Source organism: Paroedura picta, chromosome 4, assembly GCF_049243985.1.
Source record: "Paroedura picta isolate Pp20150507F chromosome 4, Ppicta_v3.0, whole genome shotgun sequence".
NCBI lineage: Eukaryota > Metazoa > Chordata > Lepidosauria > Squamata > Gekkonidae > Paroedura > Paroedura picta.
This window is the reverse complement of record NC_135372.1, coordinates 63,490,818-63,508,127: the sequence shown is the minus strand read 5'-3', so window position 1 is coordinate 63,508,127 and position 17,310 is coordinate 63,490,818. Positions and strand designations below refer to the sequence as shown.

General features: G+C 41.5%; 2 protein-coding genes across 6 annotated transcripts in view; one reads left to right on the top strand and one right to left on the bottom strand.

The window, feature by feature from the left end:
• The window catches only part of LOC143835494 (uricase-like), a 118,673-nt gene that overhangs the window by 42,774 nt on the left and 58,589 nt on the right, over window positions 1–17,310 (bottom strand). The window contains exon 1 of one of the 5 annotated variants that reach the window (XM_077333185.1): window positions 14,637–14,954. The exons of the other annotated variants lie outside the window; for them this stretch is intronic. Within the exon in view, the coding sequence (XP_077189300.1) occupies window positions 14,637–14,675 (39 nt within the window). The 5' untranslated portion in view covers window positions 14,676–14,954. Of the gene's footprint in view, window positions 1–14,636; window positions 14,955–17,310 lie in introns of those variants that run through there. 5 annotated transcript variants of the gene reach the window in all.
• The window catches only part of SAMD13 (sterile alpha motif domain containing 13), a 126,780-nt gene that overhangs the window by 95,041 nt on the left and 14,429 nt on the right, over window positions 1–17,310 (top strand). The window lies entirely within an intron of this gene.

The window sequence follows — 17,310 nt, the reverse complement described above, 5'->3', positions numbered from 1 at the left end:
CTCTACACATGGACATCACCAGACGGTCAACACAGAAATCAGATTGACTATGTGCTCTGCAGCCAAAGATGGAAAAGTTCTATCCAGTCAATAAAAACAAGACCAGGAGCTGATTGTGGTTCAGATCATGAGCTTCTTGTTGCAAAATTTAGGCTTAAATTGAAGAAAGTCAGGAAAAGCACTAGGCCACTCAGGTATGAACTAAATCATATCCCCGACGAATATACAGTAGAGGTGACAAATAGATTTAAGGAATTAGATCTGATAGACAGAGTGCCTGAAGAACTATGGACGGAGGTTCGCAACATTGTACAAGAGATAGCAACTAAAACCATCCCAAAGAAAAAGAAATGCAAGAAATCAAAATGGCTGTCTGAGGAAGCTTTACAAATAGCTAAGGAGAGAAGGGAAGTGAAAGGCAAGGGAGAAAGAGAACGATACACCCAATTGAATGCAGAATTCCAGAGAAAAGCTAGAAGAGATAAGAATGCCTTCTTAAATGAACAGTGCAAACAAATAGAAGAAAACAATAGAATGGGGAGGACCAGAGATCTTTTCAAGAAAATTGGAGATATGAAGAGAACGTTTCATGCAAAGATGGGTATGATAAGGGACCAAAATGGTAGGGACCTCACAGAAGCAGAAGAGATTAAACAAAGGTGGCAAAATTATATAGAAGTACTATACAAGAGCGAGCTTAACATCCCTGATGACCACAATGGGGTAGTTACTGACCTGGAGCCAGACATCCTGGAATGTGAAGTCAAATGGGCCTTAGGAAGTCTGAGCAACAATAAAGCTAGTGGTGGTGACAGCATTCCAGTTGAACTATTCAAAATCTTAAAGGACGATGCAGTAAAAGTGCTACACTCAATATGCCAGCAAATTTGGAAAACTCAACAATGGCCACAGGATTGGAAAAGGTCAGTTTACATTCCAATCCCAAAGAAGGGCAATGCCAAAGAATGTTCAAACTACCGCACCATTGCACTAATTTCTCATGCTAGCAAAGTTATGCTCAAAATCCTACAAGCTAGGCTCCAGCAATATGTGGACCGAGAACTTCCAGAAGTACAGGCAGGATTTCGAAGAGGCAGAGGAACTAGAGTTCAAATTGCCAACATACGCTGGATCATGGAGAAAGCTAGGGAGTACCAGAAGAACGTCTACTTCTGCTTCATTGACTATGCTAAAGCCTTTGATTGTGTGGAGCACAACAAATTGTGGCAAGTTCTTAAAGAGATGGGAATACCAGAGCATCTTATTTGTCTCTTGAGAAATTTATATGCAGGTCAAGAAGCAACAGTGAGAACTGAACATGGAATCACTGACTGGTTCAAAATTGAGAAAGGAGTTCGGCAAGGCTGTATACTGTCGCCTTGCCTATTTAACTTGTATGCAGAGCACATAATGAGAAATGCCGGATTAGAGGAGTCACAAATTGGGATCAAGATTGCAGGGAGAAATATCAACAACCTCAGATATGCAGATGATACCACTCTAATGGCAGAAAGTGAAGAGGAACTAAAGAGCCTGTTGATGCGGGTGAAGGAGGAGAGTGCAAAAGTTGGCTTGAAACTCAACATCAAGAAAACAAAGATCATGGCATCCGGCCCTCTCAATTCCTGGCAAATAGATGGGGAAGAAATGGAGATAGTGACAGATTTTATTTTCCTGGGCTCCAAGATCACTGCAGATGGGGACTGCAGTAAAGAAATTAAAAGACGCTTGCTCCTGGGGAGGAAAGCTATGGCAAATCTAGACAGCATCCTAAAAAGCAGAGACATCACCCTGCCAACAAAAGTGCGTTTAGTCAAGGCTATGGTATTCCCAGTTGCAATGTATGGCTGCGAAAGTTGGACCATAAGGAATGCCGAGCGTCAAAGAATTGAGGCTTTTGAACTCTGGTGCTGGAGAAGACTCTTGCGAGTCCCTTGGACTGCAAGGCGAACAAACCGGTCAGTCCTAGAGGAGATCAGACCTGACTGCTCTTTAGAAGGCCAGATCCTGAAGATGAAACTCAAATACTTTGGCCACCTCATGAGAAGGAAGGACTCCCTGGAGAAGAGCCTAATGCTGGGAGCGATCGAGGGCAAAAGAAGAAGGGGACGACAGAGAATGAGGTGGCTGGATGGATTCACTGAAGCAGTAGGTGCAAACTTAAATGGACTTCGGGGAATGGTAGAGGACAGGAAGGCCTGGAGGATCATTGTCCATGGGGTCGCGATGGGTCGGATACGACTTCGCACATAACAACAACAACAAATGTTTCTAAAGCAGGTCATGGTCCAGATGAGCACTTCCAGTGTTTGGTGAGCATACTTTGCAGAAAGGTTGGTTCCCATAGGACACTCACTGGATACTAGAAGTGTCCATAGAATCAATTAAGGTCCTTCGTGTCCTACATAGTTAACATATTATATCACTGTATGTAAAGTAGCCAACTACGTATTTAACATAGATGTTTCTGTATTTTTTGGATGTTGCTTTATTTATTTATGCCTGACCACTGATAAAGGCAGTGATGCCGAAATGCGTCTGGTCATGGTGGCATTAGTATGAATGTACACTTGGATTTTAATGAGGCTATATTTTGAGCCTTGGGTTTTTAAATGTAATTACAGTTGTCGTGTTTCATGAGTTTGCACATGGGTCATGGACCTGTAAATTATTTTGGATAATCTCAGCTTTGCTTATTTTTTAAAAGATCTATCTAGACTTTTTTGTGCTGAGAAATCTTTCCAGATGGTAACTAAGATGCCAAAGGTTCTTATGCATGACATCCAGTTGGTAAAAGGAAACAGGATGGTTGTTTCTTTCTATTTACCTCTACTACCCACATATATGCCCCCTCTCTTGTTAAAATTAGTATTCCATACAGTCCCTGATATCAAAATTAAAAGTTATATAAATTAATATTAAAACTGAAAGTCATATAACTTGATGTAAACACATGTGATTTAGTTCTCGTGTAATTTGTTCTGAATACAAAAGGTTAGCGTAGAATGTGGGGTTCCTTGGTGTATAATTTGATAATTGAAGAGGGGTTTGTTTTAGCTTTGATTATTCACTGTTTGAAATGACTGTAGATGCAGGTTTTGTTTATTAACCTATGATCTCAAGTGCATCTGCCAATTACATATAAATAGTGTTGAGGCACTCCTTTTCAATATAGTTCTACCTGAAAAACTGTCTGTAGGAAAAAAGGTTGCTGAAAAAGATGCCACTCCTTTCACTTCAGCTGAGGAAGCTTCTCATAAGAAAAGGCCCAAGTGAATGTTCTTGTTTAAAGGGAAACAAGAGGAAAAATGCATACATGCTTTGTTCATAGACACTGGGATATTTTGTACCTGGGTATACAGACTTCAATTCAAAAACTCAGGTAAGAATTGGCCCTTTCATAGATAGAAGCACAGTCTAGCAAAGGGATCTTTCAAACCCAAATGAAAAATATTATTTTTAAATTGAGATTTTCTCCCTGCTGGCTGCTCTGTCAGGGTAATGGGCCCCTTTACCAAACTATTAGAACCGTAAAGCTCTCTGAACTGAGGTTTAATGTATGCGCATGGAGTATAGCTATATTCTATGCAGACAGGGCAGACGGCAAGGGATTAGCAAATGCTCTCTACATCTTCTTTCCTCAGGAATACACACACACATACACAGCGAGAGAGAGAACAAGGGCCTTTCAGAGTAAAAATCCATTCCTGAATGGATAACACATTTTTAGTCTTAGCTGTTGTTGCCAAACCCATTCATACTCCCATCTCCCCATAAGGTGTGTAGTGATAGCCTTTCCCCCTATTGTCTAACAGTCCTGAACTGGGGAGGGGGGGGAATGAGTATACTTCAGAAGATTATAAAAGTCAGGCATTCAAAATGATGTGTGTAGATGTGACAGAAGCTTATGATTCATTTCATTGTGATGTTCTGCACACACTGCAAAATTATACAGGTCAATAAGTTCAAATACCTGGGGGTAATTATACAGTCCACAAGAGCTTGGAATGCCCACTTCCAGTATGTTGCAGAGCAAGGCCAAAGATCAGCAAATAACATCATTAATATTTTTCCACACCAAGGGCAAATAATTTCCTCCAGCAGCCTTAGAACTGTTTAACGAGAAGTCTCTCTCCCAACTTGTCTATGGTACCTTTTTGTGAGCCAGCTTCCTAATTGTGTACCGAACACCTGAGTGCAGCTGGAAACAGTAATTCAAAGAGTGGAAGATGGGAGCAGTATGCTCTCTATTTCCCACTGGTTAAAACTAAATTACAATCCCAAAAGCCTAGCATCACTTATTTTAAGTGACAGTTTTCAATCACTTTGGCGAAAAACTATAAGGCTCAAAATCAAACCAAATCCTTACTTAAATAAACAAAGATCTAAGGGATCTAGACAGAACCCCAGACTTTCGGCTGCCAGACAAGATTAAGTACAGGCTAGTCGCAGCTCTCTAGAAAAGGTTAAAAAACTTTTAAATGAGGAAAGCAGACAAATAATGCTCTCCACTGATAATTCTGTGCTGCTGCTATTAAACTGTGCAGTTTATATATAGGACAGAAAGTATCTCTCTCGATCAAAACTAAGGGGCTTTCCGCACCCCTTCAAAATCGCACAATGGTTGCCAATTGAAAATGCTACTGATTTGCCATTATGCACAACGTCGTTGACAATCTGCCACACACCTGAAACCAATCCGCAAAGAGCGCTTCGTTGTAGCGCTTTCAGGGAAATCCTCAAAAGTGGATTCACCCTCCGGAAAGCGCTACACTCCTGCAACCAATCTGCAACACTAGCGGGAAAGTTCTGTGCGTTACCATTGTTGTGGTTTCTACAAAGTCCCTCCCCCTGGCTCTCTCCTCTGATCTTCCGGCGAAGCGATCGCCATTTTTTTTTCTCCGAGCGAGCGGGGATCAACGCACCGGCGAGCCTCCGCTTAGAGGCTTCCCCGGCTTCAGTCCCTCCCCAGAGCTGTTTAGTCACTAAGCACAAGCAACAGAGAAGCCCATTTGCTGATGTATTTTCCCTTTACTTTTCACACTGTTTTCGGCCGAAAATCGCGCCCGTGGGGGGGGGGGATTTTTTTTTTCACTCGGGAGGAGCATGGCAACGATGAAACGGCAGCTCAAACACACTTGCAAGCTGGATGAAACGGCAGCTCAAACACACCTGCAAGCTGGATGGGTCTCTCCGTTGCAACGAATCAACACAGATTCGTTGCAACGGGTGTGTTTAAAAAAAAAACTTTCTTAAAGGGAAAGGAGCTGTTTGGGAGCATGCTAACGGCCGCCCATTGGCTGCTTGACAGCCAAAGGCAGGACGAGCTTGGCAATAGCGCTTCCTTTCTAGCGATTTTTGCCGAGACCGGAAGCCTGTGGGAAACGATACAAAACGCAACGATACAAAACGCAAATGCATAATGACAAATTCCACTATTTTAAATGGCGATTTTTCGTTCAGCAAACAATTTGCTACAAGGATCCCAGTGCGGAAAGCCCCTGAATTCTGTAATGAGCAAATGTTTTGGAAGTGCTGTTTTAATATTGTGTTTTCACCACAGTTAGGTTTTATATTTGATAATTTTATTTTTTAAGTTTTCTCTACCTAAATATTTTCTGTATCTGCCTGGCATTCTAAAAGTATGTTTAAATTTTGACCTGAATGACCATAAATAAAAATGTATTTATTATTACACACATTACAACAGGTGCTTGTCATATTAGCTCTATCACCCTTTGCGAAAGAGTCATATTTATGTGCTAATTGATCGATTGAGAGAGTCACAATTAGGTTTACTGGAGCAAGAATTAGTTTACCAGTAACTTGAAGAAAGAGCAAATGGCACCCAACAAAAACTCCTTGCTGGGATAATTTTACTTGGCTATAGGACACCCAGTTTCTAGGTGGGACTTGGAGATCTCCTGGAATGATGATATCCAGACAACAGAGGAAATTGTAGGGTGCAGATTACTCTAGGGCATCAAATGCCTGTTGAACTCGCTCCCCTTTACAAACGGTGCCCTCCCCAGTCACCACTAAGTTCCCAGTTAGGAGTCAGCAACCGTAGTTGATTAGTTCAGCTTCCTGGCTAAACTACAACACTTAAAAAATGCCCTAAATGGCCAAAAAGAAGGAGGAGGAGGAGGAGGAGATGGCAAATTGGGAGGAGAATATGTCTGGGTCTGGATCTTGGCCAGATCCTCTGTCTCCTGGGAACTCTTCCCTCTCTGTGGCTTGGGCACGACATGAAAGGCTGTCTCATCCATCTGTGTTTCACAGTCAGCAGACCCACAAATCAATCTACTGCTGGAGTGAACCACCTCAGACTGCATTGTTCACCTCCACTTGAGAGGTTGGGCCAGAAGAACAGGAGAACAGAGAATGAGCCTCCATTCCCTCTCCTATGGCAATTTTGTTCACCAGAATTAACATTACTCCACTTGAAAGCTGGAGTCTGTGCTCCGAGAAAGATGAACTATGCCAGCATGGATCCCGGTTGACTCACGTGACAGTAGATGAGGTTAAGTTGCCAATTCGAATTTGTGGCCCATTCCGCACCAGGTTCAATGTGGCAAATTGCTTTCAGAAAGAAAAAACGGAATTTAAAATAGTGGAATTCGGCGTAACGCATACCTGCCTTTATAGTGGAATCCAGTTGCGTTTCAATCATTTCCCACAGGTTTCCAGTCTCGGCAAAAATTGCTAGAAAGGAAGCGATTTTTGCTGTGCTTTGTCCCGCCCCTGGCCATCAAACAAGCGAGCAGCCAATAGGCAGTTGTTACCATGCTCCAAAAAAGCCCTTTGCCTTTAAGAACATGTTTTTTAAAAAAAGAAAACACACGTTGCAACGAAGATGCTTTTGCCTTTAAGAACATGTTTTTTTTAAAAAAGAAAAACACACGTTGCAATGAATATGCCTTGATTCCTTGCTTCCTCCTAATGTAGAGACCCATCTAGCTGGCAGCTGGCCTGTGAGCTGCCGATTCATCATTGCCACGCTCCCCCGAGTGGAAAAAAAATCCCCCCCCTTTGCACGGGCGCGATTTTCGGCTGAAAATAAAGGGAACTTGCAAACGGGGCTGTGTTGTGCTTGGTGACTTGAGGCGAGCTTTAAAGCAGCTCTGTGAAGGGACTGCAGCTGGAGAAGCCTCGCTGGGTGATGAAGGCTCGCCGGTTCGTTGCTCTCCACTTGCGATCGCCAAAAAAATGGCGATCGCTTCACAGGAAGTTCAGAGGAGAGAGCCAGGGGGAGGGACTTTGCTGAAACCGCAACAATGGTAACGCACAGAACTTTTTCGAAACTGTTTCAGATTGTTTGCAAGAGTGAAGTGCTTTCCAGAGGCTGAATCCACTTTTTGGGATTTCCCTGGAAGTGCTACAACAAAGCGCTTTTTGCTGATCGGTTTCAGGAATGTGGCAGATTGTGTACGACGTTGTGCATAACTGCATATTAGTAGCGATTACAATTTGCCACACTCCTGCTACATTAAACCTGTGCAGAAGGGACCTGGAAATTCCTAGAGATTTATAGATGGTCCCTGGAGAAGGCAGAGTTTTGGTAAGGAAAAGAGTTCAGAAGAGATTCCACCCTCTGAAGTTACCATTTCCTTCAGGGAAACTGATCTCTGTAGTTGGAAGATTAGTTGTAAATGCTGGGCTGACAGGCACACTCTGGCAATTGGTGGGAAATGGAGGAGTCCACTATCTGCACACTGTGCATAACCTCTATCTCATCTTCTCTTACATGCCTTTGACTAAACAGCCGTAAAGGTTTTAACTAATCCTCATAGGACAGCCACTGATCATTTTGATTATTCTTTTCAGCACCTTTCCAAGCTGCAAAATATGCTTTTCCAGGTGTGGCAACCAGAACTGTGCACAATATTCCAAGCATGGTCTCACCATAGTTTTGTATCAGTGACCTATAGTGGCAGTTTTATTCTCTATTTCTATTCAAATTATGTTTACCATGGAATTTGGCCTTTTCACTGCAGCTTCACACTGGGTTAATATTTTTACCAATCTATTTTCTACTACCCCAAGCTGCCATTCTAGGATGTAGTCTTTTTACTCACTCCCAGTTCAAATAGATCCCTCCCGTCTACACAGAATTCAATTTCCATTTTTAAATTTTCCCTCTGCAACATGCATGATTGATCTGGAGTGACCCTACCTTTCCCACGTGATATCCAAAAGTGGATATAAGCCTTGATATTTGAAAAATCGCCATCCTCCTTAGCTTATGAGATCTTACTAGATTACTTCTTTTTGTGAATTAACTTCCTTCTCTGTAGCAAAGCAGTCTTCTCTGATTGTCCAGAGTATCAGTTCAAAGACTTCCCAGTTCCCGGTTGCAAGGCTTGTCTTAAAGTGACTGCACTCCAGAAGCCCTAACTTCTCTCAGCAGAGATTTGCCTCTTGGATTTATTTCCCCCTCCTTTGCTGCCTCCAATCCATCCCCCCCATTCAAGAAAAGAAAGAGACTCTTGCTGCGCTTGCCTCCCCTCCCCACTCTGAGCTTCTCCAGTCAAGTGCAGAATAGTTTTTGTTTCAGTGGTGGTGGGGGGGGGGGGAGGGAAATAGAGGAAGACCCGAGTTCAAATCAATCTGAATTCAGCAGGATCCACAATGGAAAATACAAAGTGCATGCAAAATCAGCCTAGGTTTGTTGCTGCCAGCTTAGATCACACCAGTGTATATGTGAAGTTGAGATTATTTTTCTACTATGCATCACTTTACACTTGCTCACATTGAAACTCATTTGCCATTTGCATGCTCATTCACCAATTGGGAGAGTTTGTTATAGTGCATTTTCCCCCTTACTCACCATAAATAATTTGGTGCAATCTGTAAACCTGACCACCTTACTTTTCATCCCCAACTAAAGTCTATTTATTTATTTATTTATTTATTTATTTATTTATTTATTTATTTATTTATTTATTTATTTATTTATTTTCCTAGAGTTATGAACAAGTTTGAAAACACCAGTTGCAAAAGAGATCCCTGTAGGACACTGCAGCTCACATTCTGCCATTACATGAATTAACAATTTATTCCTACTCTCTGCTTCCTTTTTTAAAGGTGATTTGTAATCCAGTTTGCTTAGAATTTTTTGGTGAGGAACTTTATCAAAAGCCTTCTGGAAATCCAAACCCTGTTTACAGCTCATTCCTGTCCACATGGTTACTGATGTTCTCAAGGTGGAGGATTTGGCCCTTTTGAAAGTTTCTAGTTTGTAAGACTCTATCCTTGATGCACATTTCAGCACTTCCAGTACACCCTTCTTGGTTGTTCCTACAGAATTTGTACTGCTTTACTTTATCCCCAGCAAGAGGCTTTCAAGGCAAGTGAGAAGCAACCATTATCTTCCTCTGCAGAGTCTTCCTTGGTAGTCTTTCATCCAAGTACCATCCTCCTTAACTTATGAGATCTCACAAGATCAGGTTATCCTCCAATTAATTGTTCAGAAGCCTCTATAAATTTGGTGCTTTGTTCTCCCCAACTTGAAACAGAAACGCTTCTGCACTTGATCACAAGGCTGCTCACCTCTTTCCTCTCCTAAAGGAACAAGTGAGCGGGTGGGCGGGCAGCAATAGCCTCTCACAGAATTAGGCAAATCTCTGCTGAGAGAAGTCTGGGATTCTAGAGCACAGTCTCCTTAAACCTTAAAAAAAATAAATATTGGGAGGAAAATCTTGCAACCAGGAACTAGGAAGTCTTAGAATGGGTGCCCAACCAATCAGAGACAGACTGCTTCTCTACCTCAGTGGGAGGACGTTATTCCGGTAAAACACAGATCTACACTTTAATACTGGGAGCCCTCAAAGTGGCTTGATCAATTATACCGAATGTTCTCCGCTCCTGGATATCGCAGGGGAATGGTAGGGTCACAGCGGCTCAGTCAGATTGGTTGCAGATGCAAAATTTAAATCACCCAAAATCACAATGGTAATTATACTTAGTGTAGATGGCAGGGATTTATTCAACCTGAGATTGGAATATAAATTCCGTGCAGATTCAGCCCAGGGTTTGACACAGGATAAGGCAGCTTTGGACCATAAGGAAGGCCGAGCGTCAAAGAATTGAGGCTTTTGAACTCTGGTGCTGAAGAAGACTTGCAAGTCCCTTGGACTACAAGGTGAACAAACCGGTCAGTCCTAGAGGAGATCAGCCCCGACTGTTCCTTAGAAGGCCAGATCCTGAAGATGAAACTCAAATACTTTGGCCACCTCATGAGAAGGAAGGACTCCCTGGAGAAGAGCCTAATTCTGGGAACGACCGAGGGCAAAAGAAGAAGGGGATGACAGAGAATGAGGTGGCTGGATGGAGTCACTGAAGCAGTTGGTGCAAACTTAAATGGACTCCGGGGAATGGTAGAGGACAGGAAGGCCTGGAGGATCATTGTCCATAGTGTCCTGATGGGTCGGACATGACTTCGCACCTAACAACAACAACAACAAGGCAGCTTTATAAGTTCACTTTATGGTCAAGGGCCTTTAAGATCCTGTGGTCAGTCTAGCTTATCTTCACTGTAAGAATGCCACCACCTAAAAGTTAACTCTGAAGCCTTAATGTCACCACATTGGTCTCTTTCTCAGCAGCACTGAAAGAGATAAAAATGTACTTGAGTACATGTAGTGAGGAATTGCTTTTGCAAGTATGTAGGAGTGCAAAGTGAAGCCCACAATATTCACAGCTAAACATTCTTGAGAGGAAGAAAAAAGCTACTATTCAAGAAAGCTACTATTCAAAGCTACTATTCAAAAATGTGGAGCTAACTCACTATCAACACATTTACTAGGTTGTAGAATTTCAGTTTTGGTTAGTAAAATTATAGGTTTATGCATTCTCCCATAACCAGCAATATTTGGACAAAAGAAGCATCTTCATGTTTATTGTAATATAGACAAAGCATCAATGCAGATTAAATATTGACATGTTTTCTCATGCCAAAACCCAGAATTTCCCTAAGGCAGCTTCTGCTAACAAAAATTAAGCACAGATTAAAGTGTTCAGGGACATTTTTGCATCTGACCAAGTGGTCTCTGGTTACCAGAAACTTTTTGCTCAATAAAGGTGTTCGACATTAATGTGCTACAGGGTTTCTTATTATTTTACATGCAGCAGATTAAACCTCCGCCCCGGAAGTTGGAACATAGTGTATGCAGCTGGGTGGCTTGGCACTCACACATTTGTTATCATCCCAATTTGGGTCCCCTGCACAGAAAGCACTGAGGCCATATATGCGGAGGGCAGAAAGCTGTGAGTGATGAGGTAGCTGCAGCAAGGGAGATAAGGCTGGAATGGAACCGGATTTCCAACATAAGAACTTCCACCCTTTTCCTCCTCCTTAGGCTGCTCCACAGCACTGTCATTCTGTGCAGAGTTCATCCACTCACAGATCCCTTTAATGTTGGAGTCTTTGATGTTAAAATGCTGTGAGAGCAGCTGCATTAGCACTGTGATGCTCTTTCTGGCACAGAGAAATGGGGTGGCATTAGTTGGGAGGGAGAGAACGCTCCTTTCTTCTCCTCTGAAGGGAAGAGCTGTTTTTTGAGGGAAGCCAACAAAGGTCTAATTACATACATGTCTAAGGTCAGCTTCCATCTCGTTCACCACTTTAGCTAGCACAAAGAACATACTGGAAAAGCAAGAGGAAGGCTTTGAAAGTTTTCTACAAACTTCTGTTTCTGAAGGTTTTAAAAATCAAGCTGTTTGCACAGAGTGGGTTGTCCCAAACGAGGGTTGCCAGGTCGTGGTGAAACATGTGTATTGGTGCATGTAGGAGTCTAGTGAAGAGGAACAGAATGGCTAATTTGTTTCAGGCTTCTTCAGTGCATTTTAAGGCAAACGTACCTTTCTCTGGATTGCAGTTTGACCATCCCAATCCCAACTGAATTATAGCAATGGCAGAGTGTACCAATAAAACAAAGCCCAGTCACTATAATGACTAAAAATCTGAAGACAGCACTGGGCTTGTTGTGCAATGTGCTTCAAAGCAAAAACATGCTTTTCATAACTGTAGGTGGTAGGGAAGTTTCACAGAATGCGTCTTTCTATTTCTTGTATAACTCAGGTAAAACACTGAATGGAACCACATCTGCCAAGCAAAAGTTACATCTGAAAGTAAACATGCAAGCTGATGTCATAAGAACATAGGAAGTGCTCTGCTGGATCAAACCAATGGTCCACTATCCAGATTACCGTTTGCCACAGCATAAAACCAGATGCCCGTGAGCCTACAAGTAGGGGCAAACATCACTGCAAGCAGAGAATACTTAATTTAACCGTCTTTTTAGGTGGCAACTTCTAGACTTACAACCCAGTCTTAGGCAGAGTTGCTCCAGTCTAAGCTCATTAACTTCACTTGGGTTAGGCTGGAGTAACTTTTGCATAGAATCACACTGTTACACACCTATCTCAGGAAATTAACAATAGGGAGTCTTCATGGTGCAAAGAAGCTCTTTTTCTAACTAATTACTGCAATGTTGAGCTTACTGTAGTACCATCACAATTCACGTGCACCTGCTTCAGTATCTCCTTATGCTTTTCTTCAAATTAAAGCGCCAATGCTTTTCTTAATATCCCTCCTACAAATGATTTAACAAGCATACAAAGATAAGATTTCTGATGAAGAGTTAATATACTGGCAGAAGATCCACAGTGCAGTTACTCTTCAGATTTCCAAACCATCCCTTTCAATGGAGTGGCGTAACAGGCAGATTTCACATTTATCCTGACAGGACATGTTAAAGTCAACTCTTCATCCTAGTCCCTGGTTGAGGTGGGGAATCCCCCAGCTCAAAATCTCTTTCCCTGCAAGGAGGGGGGAATTAAAAATTAAAACAAATTAAAAATGTATAAACATGTTTTATCCGCACCATGATGTCACTTTCAGCAATACTGTCAGGTTTCCAGCAATCCCTACCAATGATGCCGTCCCTTCCAGGTATTCCTCAGAAGTGATGTAATCATCTGGGAGATGACACCCACCCTCCCCTCAGTTTCTAGGCTCAGTCTGGCAACCCTTCTTCAGCCACAAACTTCACAGTTGAGTTGAGGCCAGATTTTATTGTTTAGCCTAATGTACTTTACTGGAGTGTAATAAAACAAGGAAGGATAAAACAAGGAAGGGGGAAGCAAAGGTACACTGCCCTGAACTCATGGGAGGAATGGAATAAATGAACTGACAGCACAAATTGCCCAATCAACTACCTTCCCCATTTACCAAAACGCTCTACAACCATCAATATCATCCTCTATCTGGACAGGGTACACCATTTTCATTAATGATTCTGACACATTCGGAAGCATCACACTACCACTAATTTATTTTGGTGTTGTTGGCTTCTATCCAAGGAATTGCAATAGAGGTTCACTCACAGAATATCCAGGGATCTCCCTCTTATGAGGAAAAATATAAGTAGAAAAATAGAAGAAAACCAAATGTAAGGGGGGGGGGATTCCCACTTTAAATTATATGCCTGATATTCCTGCATTATACTCTAGAGGGCAGTTTCCAGTGAGAATATGAAATTCAATTTTTTGAAAATTGAAAACATATAGAAACCCACTTTCATAACTATAAATTTAAATTTTACAAACAAGTTGTTTGTGTGGTGTATCTAACCCTGTACTGTATCTTCAGCAATCACCAGCCATGTGTTTAGAGTAGACCTACAAGCAGGGCTTGAAAGCATCAGCCCTCCCCACACTGTCTCTAGCATCTACCATCAGAACACTCTGGTCTTTGAAAATGGAGATTCATGACTAATAGCTGGTGGCAGACCTCCATGAATCTGTCTAACTCCTCTTAAAACCATCTAAGGCCAATAGCTATCACGGTGTATCATCTAATAACGCATCTGATTCTATGACCAATCAGCTTCATCGGATGATTCCCAAGCACTAGTAGCAGTATGAAAGGGGGGGGAGCAATCCACATTCTGCAAAATATTCATAATTTTACAAATTTCTCATCTATGTTGCTTTTTTATCTTGCACACTCATAAAATACCCCCATAAGACACTGAAATCTGTCACAGACATGCTTTCGGAAGACTGCTGAAAGAACAGACAATGAAGGTGAAAACTGTGGCATTAATTAGCTGGAGGTTAGTTGCAGAGCTATTCTGTAGATCCCAAACATTTTATGGTTCACCAAATGAAATAGATTGCATTAATTTTCATGATGTAACAAGGGAAATTCATAGAGTAGAATACTCTTGGTGTCAAGCAGAATCCATTAATTTTACAGGCTTCTGTAGGATGATGACTTAAATTCCAGAACAGGAAGCTTGAAGCCACGAGAAGATGCCACTGCTCAAAAATACTGCAACAATGAAAACTTTCATTCACTTGAAGAGTAGAAAACAGAATTTTAAGTATTTTGTACTGGAATTATTAATAAGCATGCATGTTTTATACCACACAATCCTTAAATTGGCACCTACAATCATACTAAGTAAGGCATCATTCTTCACTTGCCTTCACCCAGCATTCTTGCATACATGCTGATGAAGATTGCCTAGCCTAGCATACTGTGTTAAAGAGGAGAAAACATACCTTTGTTTTTAGGTATAACTTTGTCCTATCACATAAAATATAACACTTTAAAAGTTAAGACTTACTGTAAGGCAACACCCTCCAGTTCTCTGCGTTTTCGCCATTTGGAAATGGCTCAGGATGGTAATAACAACTCACAAATACTGCCGGCTGCAGCTGCTACTGCTACTGCTTTATAAAAAGTGTCATCTTCATAATGTGTAAGGTGGAGCAATGATTGAGGGGTTGGCCTGACAGATGTAAATACTACTCAGTTTATTCAGTAGCATTGTAATTTTTCTGCCCCAGGCAAAGAATGTAATGAAGAAATATATTTATGACAATAAAGAAAATTCAGAGACACATGGATGGATCCTGTTAACAGCTAAAAGAATGAGCAAATACTATCTATGTGAACAATTACAGAACTTCAGAGACTAAACAATAATTTTAAAAATCCTAGGATAAATTTTTAGTTTAACAAAGATTGAAAAGATAGACAGATAAGGGATAGCCAATTTCTCTACTTTCAGGGATCACTTCATTCAGTGGACAGTAGCCCAGATTATGAACATGCATTTTGGAACAGTCCTGAAGAGTTTAAACATAAAGTAAAGAACAGATTTTTCATTAATAAATTCAAGTAAACACAAACCAGTTGAAATCAGAGATATTATAAAGGAAAAATGTGCAAAGACAATTCCTGTAGACAAAAGAAATGAAAAACCCTGATGGATTACTGAACCCTGATGGATTACTAATTAAACTTTTAAAATTGTTAAAGAGAGATAAGGAGCAAAAAATAAAAGGTGACAGAAACACAATCAAAAGTTTAAATGCAGTATTCTAGTGACTGGCATGTAAAGACAAAAAGAACTATTATAATGAGTCCTGTAAAGAAATAGAGAACAAAAACAAGAACTAGGGATCTGTACCACAATAAATCAAAGGGAAATTTAAAGTACAGTTAGGAATACTGAAAGATCAACATGGAAATACAGGACAAAACAAAACTAAACAGGACAAAACAAAGAAACAAGAAAACTACAGTGAAGAGCTATACAAAAGAGATGGAAATATGACCAATTCTTTCCAAGAAATATCTTTTGAAAAAGAACCTGTGGTTTTGGGAACTGAAGTGAAAGCTGTATAAGAGCAATTGGGAGAAACAAAAAGATGAGACAGCAATACAGCTATTCCAATTCACAGAAATAGTCTATCAAAATCTTAACGAGAATATACCAAATACATTTTTGAAATATTTTTATTTGTGTACTATAAACCAAAAATACTGAGATTTCTAGTAATTTTGCAAGGTTGATTTCAGCCAACTTCATTTATACCTGACAAACAATTCACAATCTTACATGTAGATTATCACCATGACAAGCTCAAATATATAGACAAACTATTAAAATTTAAAAAAATTACCCACATCGTCATTGTGAGCTGAAAGAAATACATACAAATGTGCCTTTCATTATAGTTTTTCCAAAGAGTAAACTAGGCATCCATAAAAAGTATAAGGAAAACAAAGCAATGGCCCAGAGATTGGAAATGCTGAGTTTAGATTCCAGTTCTGAAAAAAAAGAAATGTCAAAAACTGTAGTAACTATTAGACCATGTGATTAATTTCTTATGTAAGTAAAGTGATGCTCAAAATCTTACAACAAAGACTGTTACAATATATAGAACAAGAAATGCCTAATGTTCGAGCGGGATTTAGAAAAAGAAGAGCACTAGAGATAATATTACAAATTTACATTGGTTACTAAAGCATATGAGAGAATTTCAAAGAAAAACCAGCTTCAGTTTCATAGATTAAAGCAAAGCTTTTGATTATGTGGATCATGAACAGCTATGTTTGGTTTAAAAAGACATGAATGTACCACAACATCTGATTTTTTGATGTGCAACCTGTACTCCAAACAAGAGGCTACAGTTAGGACAGCTATAGAGAAATAGAATGATTTCCTAATACCAAAGGTGAGGTGACCAGATTTTTAAAAAGGTAAAGTGGAACACCCGGAAGAGGGCCAGCTCGGCCCAAAGGTCACGTGTGCCGAGGCGGTGGCCCGGGCCCAGAGTACTTCTCCAGAGATATTTCTGCCCCAAACCCTCTTCCCCATTCTAGCCCCAAACACTGGAGACGAGGCACAGGAGTTAGGCTATATTGCAAGGAGGTGGCAGTGAGGTGCGCGTTCAGCTGCAGTTTAGCTGACAGGAGTTCCGCATGGGGTGGGGGAGGGAGGGGAGGTGGCGACTGAGCAGAGAGTCTAGCGAGGAGGAAGCCTCACCGAGTGGAGCGGCGCAGGGGTGCAGAGGACTTTCCCAGGGCTGGTTGTTTATGCGCTGCTTGGTGCACGCAAATCAGGCTGCTGATTGGACACAAACTGAGGCACAGCCTTTCGCTACCCGCCCGCCCTCATGTCTCCCAGCCGTGGTGACCCACACACAGCCCTGAAGGAGGGAAGAGCGGAAAGCAGGCAAGCAAGTTTGCTTGGAGCAGGGAAGCGCGGCTGCCCAGGCTGGTCCTGGAGGCGGCCGGGCTTGCGCCTAGCCCAGCCAATCGCGTGATGTACGCCACAGCGCGCCCCTGGGCTCTGCAAGTCTTCAGCCACTGGAAGCCTCTCAACTTTTTTTTCCTTTTTTTATCCCTTTGCAAACGCATCAGCCGGCTTGAGAAGGAGGACGAGGAGGAGCATGTGTGCACATGCTCACTGAGCCTCAATGAAGTTGTTGCCTTTTTTGCTTTCCCCC